General features: G+C 38.5%; 1 protein-coding gene across 5 annotated transcripts in view; it reads left to right on the top strand.

The window, feature by feature from the left end:
* Nucleotides 1-17,438, top strand: part of LOC131136350 (dedicator of cytokinesis protein 9-like) — a 99,372-nt gene that overhangs the window by 22,301 nt on the left and 59,633 nt on the right. Inside the window, exon 1 of one of the 5 annotated variants that reach the window (XM_058083106.1) lies at nucleotides 3,660-4,165. The exons of 2 other annotated variants lie outside the window; for them this stretch is intronic. In XM_058083106.1, coding sequence (XP_057939089.1) covers nucleotides 3,995-4,165 — 171 coding nt within the window. In that variant the 5' untranslated portion in view covers nucleotides 3,660-3,994. Of the gene's footprint in view, nucleotides 1-3,659; nucleotides 4,166-13,146; nucleotides 13,549-17,438 lie in introns of those variants that run through there. 2 more of the 5 variants (XM_058083107.1, XM_058083108.1) reach the window with 2 other exon arrangements.

Below are 17,438 nucleotides of genomic sequence, written 5' to 3'. Positions count from 1 at the left end.
TAGGAGTTCATTCCTGTAAAATTGTGAGTGTTTTCTCGTTAGAACGCAACTTATTTTTTCAATATTTTCACTTTTTACTGTTTTTTTTTTTTCATTTCTGCTATAGTCCATATAACATTTTTGCTTTTTTTATTATGTTTTCAGAAGGTACTTTGTTAAAAGCTATGAGATAGTCTTCCAAGAATGTTTTATAAAATGCAATGCCACATATTAATCAATAAAATGACTGAATTTGATGTATGTAATGTAGCCAAAATTGTATTGGATTCGTTTACAAACCAAAGCAAGAATCACAAGTTTGGTCGAGATTCACTTACAGTTAATGCTATTTTATCATGGGACCAAATGTTGCTTATTAAATATGAATTTTGTACCACTTATCCTGTTCAGGCTCATAGGTGACCAGACAGTTTGGGCATTGGTCTGAAGGACCCAGTAAAAAAAAATCCAGTATATTGCATGTAAAAAAACAATAAAGCCTTTTTTTCCCCAGAAAGAAAAAACACTAAACTATTGCGACATGACAGTTTTCATTTTTCACAGCAAATTTGCTTCATCTACGCTCTGATCTTCCGTCTCTCTGGTCCTGCTCTTGAGACATTTTGAAGAATCAAAGAATGTAGCCACAGATTGTTATTCCGCATTCCAATTGCTGAAATTGTGCTTGTTCTACTTTTGATATATCTGTAGCCAGCTGATCTCCGCCTGTCTTTAAATTCTACCATTTCCTCTCTATGTTTGGTCAACACACTTCTCAATCAGGTTACTGAGTTTTACTCTCCATCAGGGGTCTCAAACACACGGCCCGCGGGCCAAATGTGGCCCGCAGGACACTAGTTTGAGGCCCCCGCCTTGATATGAAAGTTTAATGTTTGATATGGATGCTGTATGGTATCATGTACCCAGAAAAAAATATTACGTTTGATTAATGTTCATGTTAAAGGTTAAATAACTGTTAATAGTTATCCTCTCTATCCGTGTGGAAGTGGTAAGTTTTTGGCTATTTAAGTTTAAAGGAAATAACTTGAAGGCTACCGTTTAGGTCGCTAGCTCTCTAGTTTGCGAGTTAGCATGTGTCTCAAGACCCTGCAGTTGCGCAATATGTTGTAAATAAAAAGAGTATAAATGTGACTATAGTCGTGTTTTGTCATGTCTACAGGGCTCTAATAATGCTTTGTTCATTTTAATGTGAAAAAAATAATTTGTCTACCCACCAACTATATGTGGTTTCTTAATTTTTAATTATTTGCCGTTTTATTATTATTATTATATTTATTTATTTATTACTGATTGATTGATTTTTCTTTATTCTTGATTTGTTTATTTATTTTTCATCTTATTTTGTGCAGAAATTTTTTTGTTTTTAATAAATGCGTTTTTTTTTTTTGGAAAACCTGATGCGGCCCAGTCTCACCCAGACCCTAGCTCCGGTGGCCCCCAAGTAAATTGAGTTTGAGACCCCTGCTCTACATTTTATGTACAAGTCAGGGAATGTCAGAACTGTATAGTAATGTGTTGTTCATCCATTCCTACTGATTATATTCAGCGTCCCTTCAGTGAGAATCCACTCCATTGGCCCTGACGGCTCAACTGAACTAGAAAAGCAGTCAGCCATATTGCTGTTTGCCTGTTCACGGGAGCAAACTCCCCCTGTGGATATACGGTCGCTCTTACTGTAACCTATTTATTTCATGTTCACTTATGTGACTCCAAAAAAGGAGTCACGCTTACAAGAGTTCATTAAAGCTGAATGATACAAATGCATGCCAATGATTGGTTATTCCAAGGAAAATGTGGAAAAGACACCATCTTATTATTATTAACACCGTCTTAGCTAACCGTAAGGCTGTGATTGGTCAGCTTGTAGTACATTACCTCCTGTATGTATACGACTCTTTCACTTTGCTGATATTCTTTTACCTATGTTTGCTGATACTCTTTTGGCTATGTTTGTTTTTATTCTTTTAGCTATGTTTGCTGATACTCTTTTAGCTATGTTTGCTAATACTCTTTCAACTATGTTTGCTAATACTCTTTTAGCTATGTTTGCTAATACTCTTTCAACTATGTTTGCTAATACTCTTTTAGCTATGTTTGCTGTTATTCTTTTAGCTATGTTTGCTAATTCTCTTTTAGCTATGTTTGCTAATACTCTTTTAGCTATGTTTGCTGTTATTCTTTTAGCTATGTTTGCTAATTCTCTTTTAGCTATTTTTGCTGATACTCTTTTAGCTATGTTTGCTGATACTCTTTTAGCTATGTTTGCTGATACTCTTTTAGCTATGTTTGCTAATACTCTTTCAACTATGTTTGCTAATACTCTTTTAGCTATGTTTGCTAATACTCTTTCAACTATGTTTGCTAATACTCTTTTAGCTATGTTTGCTGTTATTCTTTTAGCTATGTTTGCTAATTCTCTTTTAGCTATGTTTGCTAATACTCTTTTAGCTATGTTTGCTGTTATTCTTTTAGCTATGTTTGCTAATTCTCTTTTAGCTATTTTTGCTGATACTCTTTTAGCTATGTTTGCTGATACTCTTTCAGCTATGTTTGCTGTTATTCTTTTAGCTCTGTTTGCTAATACTCTTTCAGCTATGTTTGCTAATACTCTTTTAGCTATGTTTGCTGTTATTCTTTTAGCAATGTTTGCTGATATTTTTCTCGCTATGTTTGCTGATACTACACTTTTTGGCTATGTTTGCTGATACTACACTTTTTGGCAATGTTTGCTGATATTATTTTAATCATAGTATGTTTGATTATTCTCTTTTGGCTATGTTTGCTGATACTCTTAGCTATGTTTTTACTGTTATTCTTTTAGCTATGTTTGCTAATACTCTTTTAGCTATGTTTGCTAATACTCTTTCAGCTATGTTTGCTAATACTCTTTCAGCTATGTTTGCTAATACTCTTTCAGCTATGTTTGCTGATACTCTTTTAGCTATGTTTGCTGTTATTCTTTTAGCGATGTTTGCTGATATTTTACTCGCTATGTTTGCTGATACTCTTTTGGCTATGTTTGTTGTTATTCTTTTAGCTATGTTTGCTGATATTTTACTTGCTACGTTTGCTGATACTATACTCTTTTGGCAATGTTTGCTGATATTATTTTAATCATAGTATGTTTGATGATTCTCTTTTGGCTATATTTGCTGATACTCTTTTGGCTATGTTTGTTGTTATTCTTTTAGCTATGTTTGCTAATACTCTTTTAGCTATGTTTGCTGTTATTCTTTTAGCTATGTTTTCTGTTATTCTTTTAGCTATGTTTGCTGGTACTCTTTTGGCTGTTTGTTTTTTTTTTTTTTGCTACGTTCACTGATTTTCTTTTGGCTATGTTTGCCGATATCTTCAAGCTGCAGTATGTTTACTGACAACATTAAAGCACAGATGTGACTCATGGGGCGGAATGGGAAAATACAGCAAAATGCAGGACGTGATAAGAAAAATGAACAGAAATATTGATATTTATACTATATACATATATGTATCATTTATATATGTATCGCATTTTTGTAGCCTTTGTGCAAAAAAGATGTAAAAGAATGTAAAAGTTGCCAGGTCTGTAATGGGGACCAAACTAGCAATACAGTACAATACAGTATGCATGTTGGAAGTTGTAGCATTGAAGCTACTGCAGATCGCTCCGTATCCTTCATCCCTCCCATCCCTGGTCCTTTGCTCTTCCTCACTTGCTCTCTCACTCACAGCATCTCGCCTGCTGACTGGCTTATTCCCGCTTATTGCACAGAGTGGAGCGACTAGCAAATAGAGCAGGGCTGTTCTCTGCATGTGCGTTTATTCATTCCGGGGGCCGTTCTCCTCTTTGGTTTCACCATTCTGGATCTTTGCGCCAGGACGTCGGCACGCCCTCTCTGGGTCAGAAGCTTAGGATTGCGGGGTGTGATGATGGATCGGGGAGAAACGGGGCAAAAGAGGCAAAACTGGGTCACTGGCAGGCTCTCCTGACTGATGCCTGTGTGGATCTGGAGGAATGGGCTGCACCACCAGTACGGTCGTTCTTGATGGGCTGCGGACGGTCTTAGAGAGGAACTGTAGTGGCTACATCTGTAAAGGAGCTGCCGAGCCTATTGGGACGTCTGAGTTTGAGAGAGCGCTGAGTCGGAGGGAGTCTCGTGTGTTGCCCACCCCAAGAGTGCATAAGGTGTGTGCGTTTGTGTGTGTATCCATATAACACTTTGGTAATTTGTTGGTTACTTTTGACTTTAAACTTATTTTTGTTGAAGGTTTGTTGATTTTTTTTAAATTTCCAAACTTTTTCCAATGGGAACCACACTCCAGTTGTGTTTGTTTCCATTTGTGGATTGGAATGAATGAAGTCTGTTGGGATGCAATGTGGTCATCAACGACCACACATCTGTAGTCAGTTTGATTTTGTATTGCAAATCAGTCCAAAAATATTGTTGAATTTAATTCTAAGGTTAATAAACATTTGTATCTTCGTAAATACATTTTATCAGAACCAATTTTGCAGCTTTTCCACAGTGTGTATCCAACTTCCACAAACACACCACTTGCATCAAAAAGTCATAAAAATGCCCAATCCCTCATTTATTGTGGTTACTTGGTTCCAGTGAATTTGCTTAAAATAGGTTTCCTTAAAATAGGGATATCTTGATCTGATTTTCAGGATCGGGATCGGCTACCGATCTGTAGTTTAAAGATCCTATAAAGATCAGATTTTATCGGGTTTTGCCACAAGATTGCGACAAACCAGTTGCTGTATAACGTTTGTGAGCCTGGCCACACTCCAACATGCTCGGTGCAGTAATGTACCTCAAAGCTGTTTGCCACCATGCAGACACTTTGGATGTTGGAAATTGGGCTCCTTAGCTACAGCAGTAGTTCCCCCTCACTGTCCCCGGACTGCTGTCTTGTTGTGGGAGAGATTACGTTGGAAGAGCCAATCTAACAACTGGTTGTTTACGTTATGGACTGCACAAACTCTACTGAACATGTTGAAATGGCGGCGAAAAACCTTTGAAACTTCTCTGGAAGATAGTAGCATTAGCTTAGTTAAGCTAGTGCTAGCTGTGTGTGCGTGACTCAGGCTGGATGAGTATATTTTCACCGTGTTGTGTTTTACCGTTTTAATGTAAGGATCATTGATTGTTGTTGGGAGCTGTTCTATTAACCATTATTAGTTTATTATTATCGTTATTTTTGATAAGAATTCACCGTGTTGTGTTTTACCGTTTTAATGTAAGGATCATTGATTGTTGTTAAGAGCTGTTCTATTAACCATTATTAGTTTATTATTATGGTTTTTTTTATAAGAATTCACCGTGTTGTGTTTTACCGTTTTAATGTAAGGATCATTGATTGTTGTTGTTGAGAGCTGTTCTATTAACCATTATTAGTTTGTTATTATCGTTATTTTTGGTAAGAAATTTCTTTTAAAAAATAAAAACATTTTTTTTTCTCAGAAAACACACGTCATTCAATCTAATTATTGCAACAGTCACTCTTATTGTAAATGTTGATCCGAAAGGGTGAGGAGGGAGCCATGTGTCAAAACGTATGCAATGCCTGCGGTTTTGAACGTAACCCCTGTGAAAAGCGGGTATATCACATGTATCAGATGTACTACATGTATTGTTAGACAAATACTTCCCTCACAGTACCACATGACCATTGATCATCGTTATCATGTAGCGGATGGTGCAAATGGTCCTTGTTGCATCTTTAAAACATGCATACATGTTCTCTTTCCCTCCCTGCAAATAGTAGAACGCGAGTATCATCAATGATTCAGACTGTTTTCTTTGCCTTTGAGACAAAAGTAGGAAATAAAGGTTGTATTATAATTCCACAGTCACACTTATGTTTCAATGATTGGAGTCGGAATGTGCCGACACAGCAGTAAGACAGTGTTACTATGAGTGTATAAAATATAGGGCAGTAGGAAGGCTGGATCTTGCCTTCCTGCTTAGCGCTACATGGGTTAAAGCCTCTGTAGGCTGGCATGGGGATGAGGATGAGGTTGAGGATGAGGATGAGGAGGGGCTGCCCGGCTGGCGGGCGGGCGTTGGGGGGACAGAGAACTCTGTGTCAGACGGAAATCAATCACCACTCTTCATGCGAGAAGCGACAGGCAGGGCTTCTGCTGCCCGGTACCAGCTTGTCTTGCTCTTCTGGTTGTTTGCATATGTGTGTGTGTGTGTGTGTGTGTACAGTGAGTGTTTTCTCTCTCGTGATGGTTCATCAGCAGAAAGCCGAGTGACGGTGGGGCCCCGGCTGAGAGTAGGGAATTGGGTCAAGGGCACAGTCGTTTCCCTTGGCTCGGGAATGGTCTTATCATCCAAATGGGTTCAATTAATCCGCCGTCAGCATTCTGCAGTCTTAACTAATCAATAGTTTAATGTGTGCATGAGGTGTTCTTTCCTCATTATATGATTTCACCACTTTGTCACTCTCTCTTGTTGCAGCAGCCATCAATATCTTTGCACCTTCGTAATCCATTAGATTAGATTCACAGATTAGAAGATGATGCAAACCGCTGGCGTTGCCCTTTTAATTCCCTTTGATTGCAGGAGGTCATGATTGTGGGGGTGTAAAATAGGCATAATGAGGGGAAAGGTCATGGATGCAGGCACAAGGATGCAGTAAGCTATGATTGACCGACGGATCTTTGAAGAAAGACATGATTGATTGGAAGAACAAGGTCGTTCCTCAAGACGATTTTACATATTCCTATCAATTTGTAATTACAGTTTGCATGGCCAATGACAGAGAAGTGAAGTATTCGCTGGTTTATACAGTACTACGTCCGTTTTTGGTATTAATTTGTTCCAAACTGAACCAGTTTTCCCCGCTCACATCTTATGGAACAGCCTACAATCCCTCTCAGTATAACATCCCTCTGTCTAGTATCTAGTGATTTTGTCTAGTGATTTTCATTCGGACAAAGTCGGTTAAAGTACTCATTCATTCATTTTCTCCCGCTTTTCCTCTCAATGGTCGCGGGGGGTGCTGGAGCCTATCGTCTGGTACTACAGTAAACCTCGGATATATCGGATTCAATTGTTCCCACTGGTTTTGTCCGATATAAGCGAAATCCGTTATATGCGTATACCGGAAAATGTCCATTTTACGCATATATCGGATTTATATCCGGTATATGCGTAAATCGGATTTTATCTGTTATAAAAAGGCACTTCCTTGACTATGTTTCAAATGTACCTGGACGTGCAGGCAACGCTACAAACGCTGCAAATGACGTCGTATAGCGGCCTGTCACGATTCGGCGAATCGGAGCGCCACGATGCAGCCATCCGATATATGCGAGGGAAATTTAATGGAAATGCATTGGAACGGGACTGGAGATTTTGTCCGAAATAGGCGAAATCCGTTATAAAAAATCTGATATATGCAATTAATTTTTATTGGAAATGCATTACAGAAAAATCGGTTCTTTTTCATCTGTCCGTTGTGAGCGAATTTCCGATATATCCGAGTCCGATATATCCGAGGTTTACTGTAGTTAGCTAAAATACAACTCCTGGTTTGCTGCCGGACCATGGGCTCTTGGACTTTTTTATCCATCCGGTCATGGTTGACATTGTCAGGACATTTTGGGGCGTTCTGTGAAACTGGCTTTTTTGTTTTCATAATTTAAAGGGGGCGCTACTGATTGAGTTTTGGTGGTTCGTGTTCGGGAACCTGAATTAAGAAATTGTTTGCCGAACCTTGCAAATTTTGTTACATTTTCATGCATGTTAAGGCCCTCAAAAATGAAACATAAATCAAGAAATATACTATATATTACAAAATAATAATAAACATTGGCTTTTGTTCATCGGTGCTAGGGCCCTAATGAAGCATAGATGGAATTTTTTGAGATACAATTCAATAGTTTTTTTTTTTCTTCTTCGTTAACAGGGGCTGCATTGCGGTCAAGTGGTTAGCGCGCAGACCTCACAGCTAGGAGATCAGGGTTCAATTCCATGTGGACTTTGCATGTTCTGCCTGTGCGTACATGGGTTTTCTCTGGGTACTCCAGTTTCCGCCCACATTTCAAAAATATTCTAGGTTAAATGGCGACTCCAAATTGTCCATAGGTATGAATGTGAGTGTGAATGGTTGTTTGTCTATATGTTCCCTGTGATTGGCTGGCCACCAGTCCAGGGTGTACCCCGCCTCTCGCCCGAAGACAGCTGGGATAGGCTCCAGCACCCCTGCGGATAAGCAGTCGAAAATGAATGAATGAACCTTCTTTAACAAATTTAATGGCACTCACAACTTTATTTGGCCCCATGGTGGGTTATTTAGCAGTGAGTCAGCAATGTGTGAAGGCATACCAAAGCAGGTCCGTATGCCACTGACTACATATTAGGCACATTAGACAGTTTTGTATCTGAACTTATTTTTTACCCATTTTGTCACTGAAGAGTTAAAAGGTAACGACTGAATCATAAAAATCACTAAAACACCCGCCACACTGCCAGGTTTTTTTTCCTTTTATGGCATCATAAAGGGGAAAAAAAACCCTCCTTCATAATAGACATGATATCATCTCTGACCCTCCCAAGCTAGATATAGAAACCACTTCATTGAGGACAGCTTTATAAAAAATAAAAAGGCTTTGCTACACATCTTAAAATGAAGCTCACATAGCTATGCTATGCTCGGGAGTCCAATTGAAGCGTAATATACCTCGCTAACTCCACTTTTTAAAATGATTTCCTGCAAGTGCTGGTTATAGTTATTGTCTTTTCACACCTTTCAACGTATCCCCAAACGTACTTGCTTAAATGAGACCATTATCTGTGGTACTAATGCTCATATTTTTAAAAGACATCCTGGCAAGAAGGCTGAGATTTTCTCACAGATTGCAGTCTGCGTCTGCGGTACCTGAAGTTTTTTTTTCTTGTTTTTCCATTGATTTGACTCTGTTATGCTCATTATGCAGTGTATTTAAACGTTGATATTGTTTCAAGCTGTACTTGGGACAGCCCTGTATTCCACCCATGCAACCAAAGTGATGCTATTAACACCATGTGGTCATTATCAGAACTCTCTCGGGGCTCATGGGTGGGTGGTGGGCTGTGGTTGCAGTCAGGGGTGGGCCGTGTTTTTGTTACATTCCTGGTTACGCCCTGTTTTTCTACGCCTCAGACTAAAGATCCTATCAAGTCTTTTGTTATGTAAAAGTGAGACAAACAAACTGAGTCCCATCCAGGCTGGGAGTTCTAACTTGTTGGATGTCATTTCTTGCTAACTCGCTTTCTTGTATTTGTGTTATACATGTGATTGTCATTTTGATGGATGCTGTGGGAAATGAAAAATTAGCAAAAAAAACACGAAAAGCAAAACAAATACGTTTTTTTCTGTCGCTTATTTTTGTGTTTTTTTAATTTTATGTCAGAAGTAAGATGTAGCCGCCCGCCAGGGCATGCTTTGACACCGGGGGTCCCACAGCTCCCACCAGGGTGTTTTCCCAGTGAGGGAGGGTCACATAGTGAAAACTGAAAGGATGCAAGGGCCACTTAAATAATCGTTGTCATTTTTTTTATCCCCATAATATTTTGAATCAACCCATAATATGACTTCTTCCCCAAACTAATTTTTCTAAAATTTATTTAGTTTGTTTTTTTTTGTCAAAATATTCTGACTGAACAAAAATTTAAAAAAATTCTTTAATATTTCAACTCTATGCAACAAAAATTTTTGCGACTAAAAATTTTAGTTTATTCACATAAAAATTAAACTTTTTTTGTTTAGAATATTTTTTTTCATTTTAATGTTATAACTTTATTCTCATAGAATTACAGCTTTTTTCATTTATGCTCTCTTTCAACTTTCATTTCATTTCATTTTTACCTGTAATTAATATTTTGACTTTATTCTTGTAAAATAACTTTTTTCCAATTTTTTTCAATTTTATTATTTGACATATTTGTTTCCCATATTACAGCTCTTAATATTTTATAAATTACTAAAAATCTGTTTTTTTCTCATAATATTTCCATTATAGTTTCACTTTATTTTCATTATCAAACTTTTTCCCCTAGCAGATTTTCCAAAAATTGCTTTCATATGTTTGACATTTAGAATAATAATGTCTTTTTTTATTTACTATGCTAGTAGAATGACATTATTTTGAGAATATATTAACATAACTTTCATAAAATGACTTTTTCTTGTTAGGTAACATTTTTCTCTTAATATTTTGACTTTATAATGAAATATAACTTTACAATACAATAGTATAAAATTTTTAATGTATACAATTACTGCAGATTTTTCTATTTTTGTTGTGTTTTCTTGTTAAATATATTTAGAATGTGCCGTGGAACAATAAAGAGCCGCAAACGGCCCGAGGTCGGCACTTTGGTTTCCCCGAGTTTAACTCTCCAAGAGTATCCAGTAAGTCCAGAAAAGGCTGCTTGATTCATCATTGATCACTTTTTTATGAAAAACATCATCTAGAGGGGTCTGAATACTCAAAGCGGCGAAGTTGGCTGCATTGATCCCTCGTACTATGTCTTCTTATTCTTTTGGCAGATCAGGTGTGTAAGAGGCACTACAATGCCATCTACTGTACAGAGTAGAAAAGACAAGCTACAATCACAGAAGATCCAATCCAGAGTGAGGATGAACAAGAGGCGCCATATTTATTCACAAATAAATGAATGTATGTGCGCCATCACAGCAGAGCGGGGTGAGGGGTTGACAAGACAGTCAAATGTAGGGCAGACGTCTCCTTCTGCCACATCTGTGACTCCCTCGTCGTGCCCCCGGGACTCGCCATGAAGCGCTTATATGACACATAGCGGCATTATCCTGTTAAGGCTAAAATTAGCCCCCTTTTTTAGAAGTTGTGTTTCCAGGCAGCTAATTCAATTCCCATTTGTGTGCCTGGATGCTCTTTTTCACGGCCCAATGTCAACATCTGATGGAGCCCAATTGCAAGTAGCAGCAAAGCATGCACATTAAAAACGGTGTTATATTTTGGTGTGGAAAACCGGAACCAAAGTACTGAAAAAGTGTAGGGTATAGCAGAAGCAAAAGCATTGAAGATTTTTTTATTGATTTTTTTTCCAGTTTTTAATAAATGCGTTTTGGGTTTTTTTTTTTGAAAACCGGCTTCACCCAGAACCTAGCTCCGGTGGCCCCCAGGTAAATTGAGTTTGAGACCCCTGGACTACAGTATATATTAGTTGCAGTGTAGACAAGGATGCTTTTACACATTTCTGTCAATCCTTTCATTTTCTATTCATGTTGTCGTAATTCGGGTTACAAGTGACCTTGAGCCTATCCCAGCTGACTTTGAGCAAAATGCTGAGTACACCATGGCTGAGTCGCCAGCCAATAACAACCAATCGCACTTTTCGTAACTGGCTCCACTGCATGCCGTTACCTGCAATCTGATGTAGGCATTAGCTTCAACACATATTTAACACACATACTTCCTGCACAGACCAAAGAATGCTGATGCCAATCAGCGTCTGACCATTCCCGCCATAGTTTCTGTTCTTCTTATCTTGACGGCCTATCACAAAAGGCACTTCCTTGTCTTGTCGGACTGTTTACATTTCAGTCAGCAACACCACCTGTTCAACTTAAGTAAACACTACTGCTAAATATTGAGTAATACAAACATGAATGTAAATTCAGGCTTTTTCCATCATTTTGGAGAGTAGAAGGGGAGCAGCTGACACCAGTTTAAAGAGATAACGTCCTCCTTTCTGTAGTGGTGGGGGCCCCACTCCAAGGTGGGTTGGCCGGGGCTGCGTCATGTTGGAATGCCCCTCCAGCAGTTGTATCAACAAGTAGCGAGACAGAAGCTGGACCTCATCTCACCGCAGTGATTCCATACAGTTTCTGGGGGGGGCGGGGGGGTCTGTCCCGTTTTAAATTTGTGTGCGATACCTTTTTAAATAGTTAGGTGGAACACTTTTTTAGTAATCCCTCGTTTATCGTGGTTGTTGCCAGACCCAACCGCTGTAAGTGGTGAGCAATTTTTTTTTATGAATTTCTGAATATGTTCTTTATCATTTCTGTAGCCCTCGAGACATGAAGTAACACACCTGTAGTCACATTTCTACTCCTGTTATCCAATATAGCGGACTTACTAACAGAAAATAAGAAAAATACCATAATATAAACTCACATGGGCGACACGGTGGATGAGTGGTTGGCGCGCAGACCTCACAGCTAGGAGGACCAGGGTTCGATTCCACCCTCGGCCATCTCTGTGTGGGTTTTCTCCGGGTACTCCGGTTTCCTCCCACATTCCAAAAACATGCTAGGTTAATTGGTGACTCCAAATTGTCCATAGGTATGAATGTGAGTGTGAATGGTTGTTTGTCTATATGTGCCCTGTGATTGGCTGGCCACCAGTCCAGGGTGTAGTAGAAATTATTACTTGTATTTTTTCATTTTGCTTTTCATAAAAGTAATGTTAGAATCTTAGTCTCAGCTACACACAATAGTCCGCACAGAAACTTTCTAGATCTTCCAGAATCTGTACCTATTCCAGCAGCTGTATTTCCTTGGATTTCCAAAACGGTCTGTTTTAATTTATTCCACCCACGGCCCATCTCTAGACACGCCCACTCTGCTGTGATTGGTCACACTCAGTTTGTACAGCACTGTGACGTCACAGTGAGCCTGAGTTTGGCAAAAAAATAAAAAAAACTGAGTGAGCCCTTTTGTCAGTCATATAGTTTTTTTTGTCTCAGTGGGTGGAGGCGGGGCTGCTAGTGTACACACAAAGTGCGGAAAAATGTGATGTAATAGAAATTTTTTATATGCATTATATTTTTTCATTGTGCTTTTCATAAAAGTAATGTTAAATTTGTGGTCTTGTTCTTGTAGGCTCGTGTAAGGGGAAGCAGAAAAATAGAATTTCAGAACCCCCAGTCTGTTTGGGTGAAGTTAAGTTTGCATCTTATCAGTGATGTTTGTGCACTATCAACAATAAATCACTGCTTCTGACTCACTCCAAGGTGCAGTCACACTACAAACATTGTGGCCTGATGTCATCGCCTCCTCTGCCGGCTCTTATTTCAGCTGCCCCACGCATACCACGCACGGTCAACCCCCCCACCACAATACTGTCTTACTGGAGGAATGCATCTCTTTTGCTTTTTTTCAGCCCCATGTTGTTGCCGTTCAGGTGGATGGTAGCAGGTCAGCTAGGGTTTCTGCAGGGGTGTGTACATGTATAGGGGGGTGTTTAACTCCCCCAGGCAGCACGACCAAATGTAGGAGGGGCTATCTCCTCAGCTTGGGTGGGAGCCTGTAGCGCTCTAACACCGATCAGTCACTGAAGAGCAAGTTTGAGCTGCAGTCTGAGTGACAGAGAAACCTGAAGAAGTTTTTAATATAGTGTCAGGATTCTTCTCTGTTGGATATGCTTGCTGATCACGTCTTTTTGGAGTCTTTCTTGGAAATATCTTGTTGACAATGCAGGGAAGGGCGAGTAAAGCTCCAAAGAAGGAGCTGGTCATAGAGAGTCCTCAGCAGTACAAGACTTTGGCTGCAGCTGAGCCTGAGGTGGACTCGGTGCCACAGGTGGTGGTAAGGCGGAAAAATGTGCCTTTTTCAATGATTCAGTGGTTGGTTGTTTTGAACAGCATGCATACAGTACATATATATAAATATTTATTATGATGTGTGAAGTTAGTCAGTGTGGGAGCAGGTGTCACGTGTGTACGTTAGAACCAACTCTCGTGAAAAAAGTGCAAACTTAGCTTGGGAGGGAAAGTTTACACTCTTATTATGACTTGTAAAGCGTTTTTATTTGGCTCAAAAGTCAATTCTAATTGGCTGGCAGAGTCAAAAGGTCTCCATCCATTCCTCTTTCATTCAAGGTGTCCTTTTTATTATTGGATTTCACATTATTCCATTGTTTTTTTGCTTGTTTCACACATTAATTTCTGTCTTCCACCCCCTGAATCCCAAGCTGATGCTTCGCTGGCGTCTGTGCTGTATGGCTGACCACCTTGGCCCATAGACAAAGCATTGTGGGAAATCCTAGAGGGGATTGCAAAGACACAATAGCCAGCAACAACACACTGAGATTCGGACCTCATCACTTGTGACCTTGTCATTGGGGGGCATTTAAGCTGCATTATTGAATTTTTGGAGCACAGTTACCTTCCGGCACCACCAATAAAAAATGGTGACAAACACATTCTAACTATACAATGTAAAGCTATTCACCGGTAATGAATGATGTAGCCATCAGGTTAGCGCAAGAGGCTAGCAAAGCCCTATCTACATAGTCCACAGTGCTTGTCGTCATTCCATGAAAGATTTAACCATATAATACCTTGTGTTCACTTCCCTGCAAGTTTTGAGGCCGGATTGACTGTGGAAGCCAAACAAACTTTGGTGCGTCACAGCACAGCAACTATGGTGCATTTAAGTACCGACGAAGAAATGCTTGCTGAAAAAACATCAGTGAATAATTAAGCATAAACATGTAAAAAAATAAATTTATTATCACATAATTGAGCCCGCTATAGTGTAGTTGTTAGTGTTTTGGACTTTGGAATGGACGCCTTGGATTCAAATCTCTGCTGTGGTGACCATGGATTCAAGGAAAAAGCCGAAAAAAATCAGGTTTTCCAAAAAAAAAAAAACGCATTTATTAAAAACAGAAAAATATACAAACTTTGTCAGTGCTTTGGTTCCGATTTTCTACAATAAAAGCTCTGATAAAACATTCCACTGTTCTCAAATATCTTACTTTTCTGCACAAAATAAGATGAAAAATAAATAAACAAATCAAGAATAAAGAAAATCAATCAATCAGTAATAAATAAATATAATAATAATAAAACGGCAAATAATAAAAACTTAAGAAACCACATCTAGTTGGTGTGTAGACAAATTATTTTTTCAGATTAAAATGAACAAAGCATTATTAGAGCCCTGTAGACATGACAAAACACGACTATAGTCACATTTATACTCTTTTTATTTACATATTTATTAACATATTGCGCAACTGCAGGGTCTTGAGACACATGCTAACTCGCAAACTCGAGAGCTAGCGACCTAAACGGTAGCCTTCAAGTTATTTCCTTTAAACTTAAATAGCCAAAAACTTACCACTTCCACACGGATAGGGAGGATAACTATTAACAGTTATTTAACCTTTAACATGAACATTAATCAAACGTAATAATTTTTTCTGGGTACATGATACCATACAGCATCCATATCAAACATAACATGCCTCCAGGCATGTAGTAAGACCCCAAGTAAGACCCCTATAGTCGCCTTTACACTCCTGCGCAACACTAATGCGTATGCTACTGGATCACTGCAGGGACGTAGGAGACGGCACATTCAATAGCATATGCAGTGTCTTGCCATAATGTTCATGTGTTAATTACACTAAAAATGTTAACATAATTACTTCCATAAATGAGTTACCGCCATTATTGCATACCATCTCACTGGCAGTGTGCAGCCGAATCCGACAATCACGCTGTGATTGACTGGCAAGCAGCCCAGGGTGTAGCCCGCTATTTGTCAGCTGGGACTGGGTCCAACCCTGCCTACGGTTTCACTATTAGTGTACAATATGTCATTAATAAATTGTGCTTTTGCCAAAATATGCACAGTTTCTTCTCTGCTGTAATCGAACGTCCAACGATGTCCAATTGTGATGTCGTAATTTGACATCGATTCAGCAAAAATCATATTTCTCGTTGGGCGTTTTTATGACATGCTTAAGGAAACATGCAACCCATCAGGGTTTCATTTCAACAGGGTTGGGATATCGTGACCATGAAGGCTGTCCGATGTGATTCACGTGTTCTTTCACACATCGTTCATCTCTTGAAACAATCTAGTGAGCCTTCTTTAGAACACAGGGTGTGTCTTTGCAAGAACAGCAGAGGGATCCATCATAATGTTCATTAATGAAGCAGTGCCCCAATCGGTACGAATTCCAACCAAAAGCAATGCCTTTTTATGTTTACACAATCTTATGACAGGCAAATTGAACAGAAGAGTAGACAGTAGACAGACAGTGAGTCAGCAATGAGTCGGATGCTTTGTTTGGGCACCTGATTTCGTGGAATGATAAAGTAACTTTTTGATGAAAACCAAATCGTACAAAAACCGAGGCGTATGAAAACCGAGCTGTCGTATGAAAACTGATTAAACATTTTGGTGATATTTTTTTATTTAAACAGAATTGTTCAAAAACTGGGGAATACGAAAATGGAGGTGGTGTATGAAACCAGAAGTGGCAAAAAAAAAAAAAAACAAATCATAAAAAATTACATACTGTACACAAACAGGCAAAAATGTTTTTTTTTACCAAAAATTTTAGAGGTAATCAGAATCATATGAAAACTGAGAAAGTGTAAAAAACAGGCCAAATTTTGGCCAAAATGTTCAAAATCATTTTAAAACAAGGCCGTACGAAAATCTAGACAGTGTACAAAAAGCAAGGCAATATTTTGGTTAAAATGTTTTTTATTGTCGCTGAATCATACGATAACTGTCAAAAATATTTGCCAGAATGTTCAAGGAAAAATCAAATCATATGAAAAACTAAGAAACAGGTCAAATTTTGGCAAAAATATTTGATTAGAGGAATAATTTGAAAACCGGAGCGTACGAAAACCAAGACGGTGTACAAAAACTGAGGCATAATTTTGGCATACATTTTTAATGAAAACAGAACCATAAGAAAATGGGTGCAGGAAATCTGAAAACCGAGGTGTACAAAAACCGAGATGGCGTATGAAAACTCATTAAATATTTTGGTGATATTTTTTATTTACAAAAAGCAAGGCAATATTTTGGTTTAAATGTTCTTTATTGTCACTGAATCATACGATAACTGTCAAAAATATTTGCCAGAATTTTCAAGGAAAAATTGAATCATAAATCAAAACTGAGAAACAGGTCAAATTTTGGCAAAAATATTTGATAAGAGGAATAAATTGAAAACCGGGGTGTACGAAAACCAAGACGGTATACAAAACTGAGGCATAGTTTTGGCATACATTTTTGCTGAAAACAGAACCATAAGAAAATGGGTGCAGGAAATCTGAAAACCGAGGCGTACGAAAACCGAGATGGCGTATGAAAACTGATGAAACATTTTGGTGATATTTTTTTATTTACAAAAAGCAAGGCAATATTTTGGTTAAAATGTTTTTTATTGTCGCTGAATCATACGATAACTGTCAAAAATATTTGCCAGAATGTTCAAGGAAAAATCGAATCATACGAAAAACTAAGAAACAGGTCAAATTTTGGCAAAAATATTTGATAAGAGCAATAATTTGAAAACCGGGGCGTACGTAAACCAAGACGGTGTACAAAAACTGAGACATAATTCTGGCATACATTTGAAAACAGAATGAAAACAGAATCATAAGAAAATGGGTGCAGGAAATCTGAAAATCTGAAAACAACCGAGGCAACATTTTTGAGAA

This window comes from Doryrhamphus excisus, chromosome 9, assembly GCF_030265055.1.
Source record: "Doryrhamphus excisus isolate RoL2022-K1 chromosome 9, RoL_Dexc_1.0, whole genome shotgun sequence".
Taxonomy (NCBI): domain Eukaryota; kingdom Metazoa; phylum Chordata; class Actinopteri; order Syngnathiformes; family Syngnathidae; genus Doryrhamphus; species Doryrhamphus excisus.
The sequence above is the reverse complement of the archived record's forward strand: the minus strand, read 5'-3'. Positions and strand labels throughout refer to the sequence as shown.